Source organism: Sphaeroforma arctica, assembly GCF_001186125.1.
Source record: "Sphaeroforma arctica JP610 unplaced genomic scaffold supercont1.3376, whole genome shotgun sequence".
Classification (NCBI taxonomy): Eukaryota; class Ichthyosporea; order Ichthyophonida; genus Sphaeroforma; species Sphaeroforma arctica.
The window spans coordinates 2,314-3,544 of NW_014037182.1; the positions used below are offsets into that span (position 1 = coordinate 2,314).

Below are 1,231 nucleotides of genomic sequence, written 5' to 3' on the forward strand. Positions count from 1 at the left end.
GGGGTTTAGGGTCTTAGTGTTTAGACCACGTCAATGCCTGTTATATATATATATATATATATATGTATTTAATAGAACATACAGATACATTTACATATACATATACGCATACACATACATATACATGCACATACATAAACACACACATATACATGTATCAAGCCAATACCTGTGTGGACGCCTTCATGACATCTCTCCTATGCACTGGCCCAATATTGACGGCCGCAACGGGAATCTTCGAGTCCTTCAGGAACACCAGCAGTGCTTCTAAGGCACCCAGAGTAGACGCTTGAGCATACACACCTCTCTCCTCGGTTTGCAGGCCAGCCAGCGCCTAAAGAAGGAGAAGAATAGAACGATGTCCATAAGTAGTTGTATATACATGATGAGCCTGGCTTCGGCAGGCAGCCGATATACGAGAATAAGAAGACAAAAGACCGCTCTTATAGATGGCATTTGCAAGATTAATAGAAAGAGAAATTATCACTATCAAGGTATCCTGAAGTGGCTATATGCAGTAGACTGAAGTAGACTATGCTACAGATTTCCTGTGCACTTCGATAAGAAAAGACAGGACAGGATCAACAACTCCAATACACCGACGGCACACAGGAGAGTACATTACCCGTTAAACGCATGTGTCTACTTAGATAACATAAGGAGGCAGGACACGCGCGCTTAATGAGCAGAACAACAGAGCCCATTCAAACGCTTATTGTCATACGTTAATCGATAACTTACTGCTTCCAGATCCCTCCTGACTAATCGCTCGTAGTAGGGAACTTCGTCTGGGCTTCGCGCAACGTACAACTGAGTACCGGCCACGGCATTCTAAGCAGAGGGGCGAAGGAATGGGACAGATAAGCTATAGTCACAGGAGCGTTATACGTTTTAAGATACGAGTATCGTAGTGTAGAAATACGACAAATGAGAGTGGACGGCAAGGGCAAGACGGGGACATGGCACAGAGCGACCGAACCACAGACGACTTGTGGGTAGATACTATGGTGTGTGTGAATGCACAGGTCTCACATCTCGAAAACACGGGGTCGAGAGGCCGTACCTCGAGATTCTTGGCTGCAATCTTGATACCCTGAGCCGCGCGGATCTCCTTGAAAGTTCGGTACTGATTTTTGACGCGCATCTCCTTGAGAGGCTCAGGCATGAGACACGCACGCACCTGCATAAGGGAAAAACGAACACCGTGGTTGACATGACAGTGTGCGAGGAA

At 46.1% G+C, this 1,231-nt stretch overlaps 1 protein-coding gene across 1 annotated transcript; it reads right to left on the bottom strand.

Moving 5' to 3' along the window:
- Window positions 1-741: 741 nt before the first annotated feature.
- On the bottom strand, window positions 742-1,186 carry SARC_13512 (hypothetical protein; the record flags this gene model as incomplete). Its single annotated transcript, XM_014292357.1, has 2 exons — window positions 742-831; window positions 1,064-1,186. Coding segments are annotated over 2 exons (213 nt in total), but the record flags the coding sequence as incomplete, so codon positions are not given.
- Window positions 1,187-1,231: the final 45 nt, after the last annotated feature.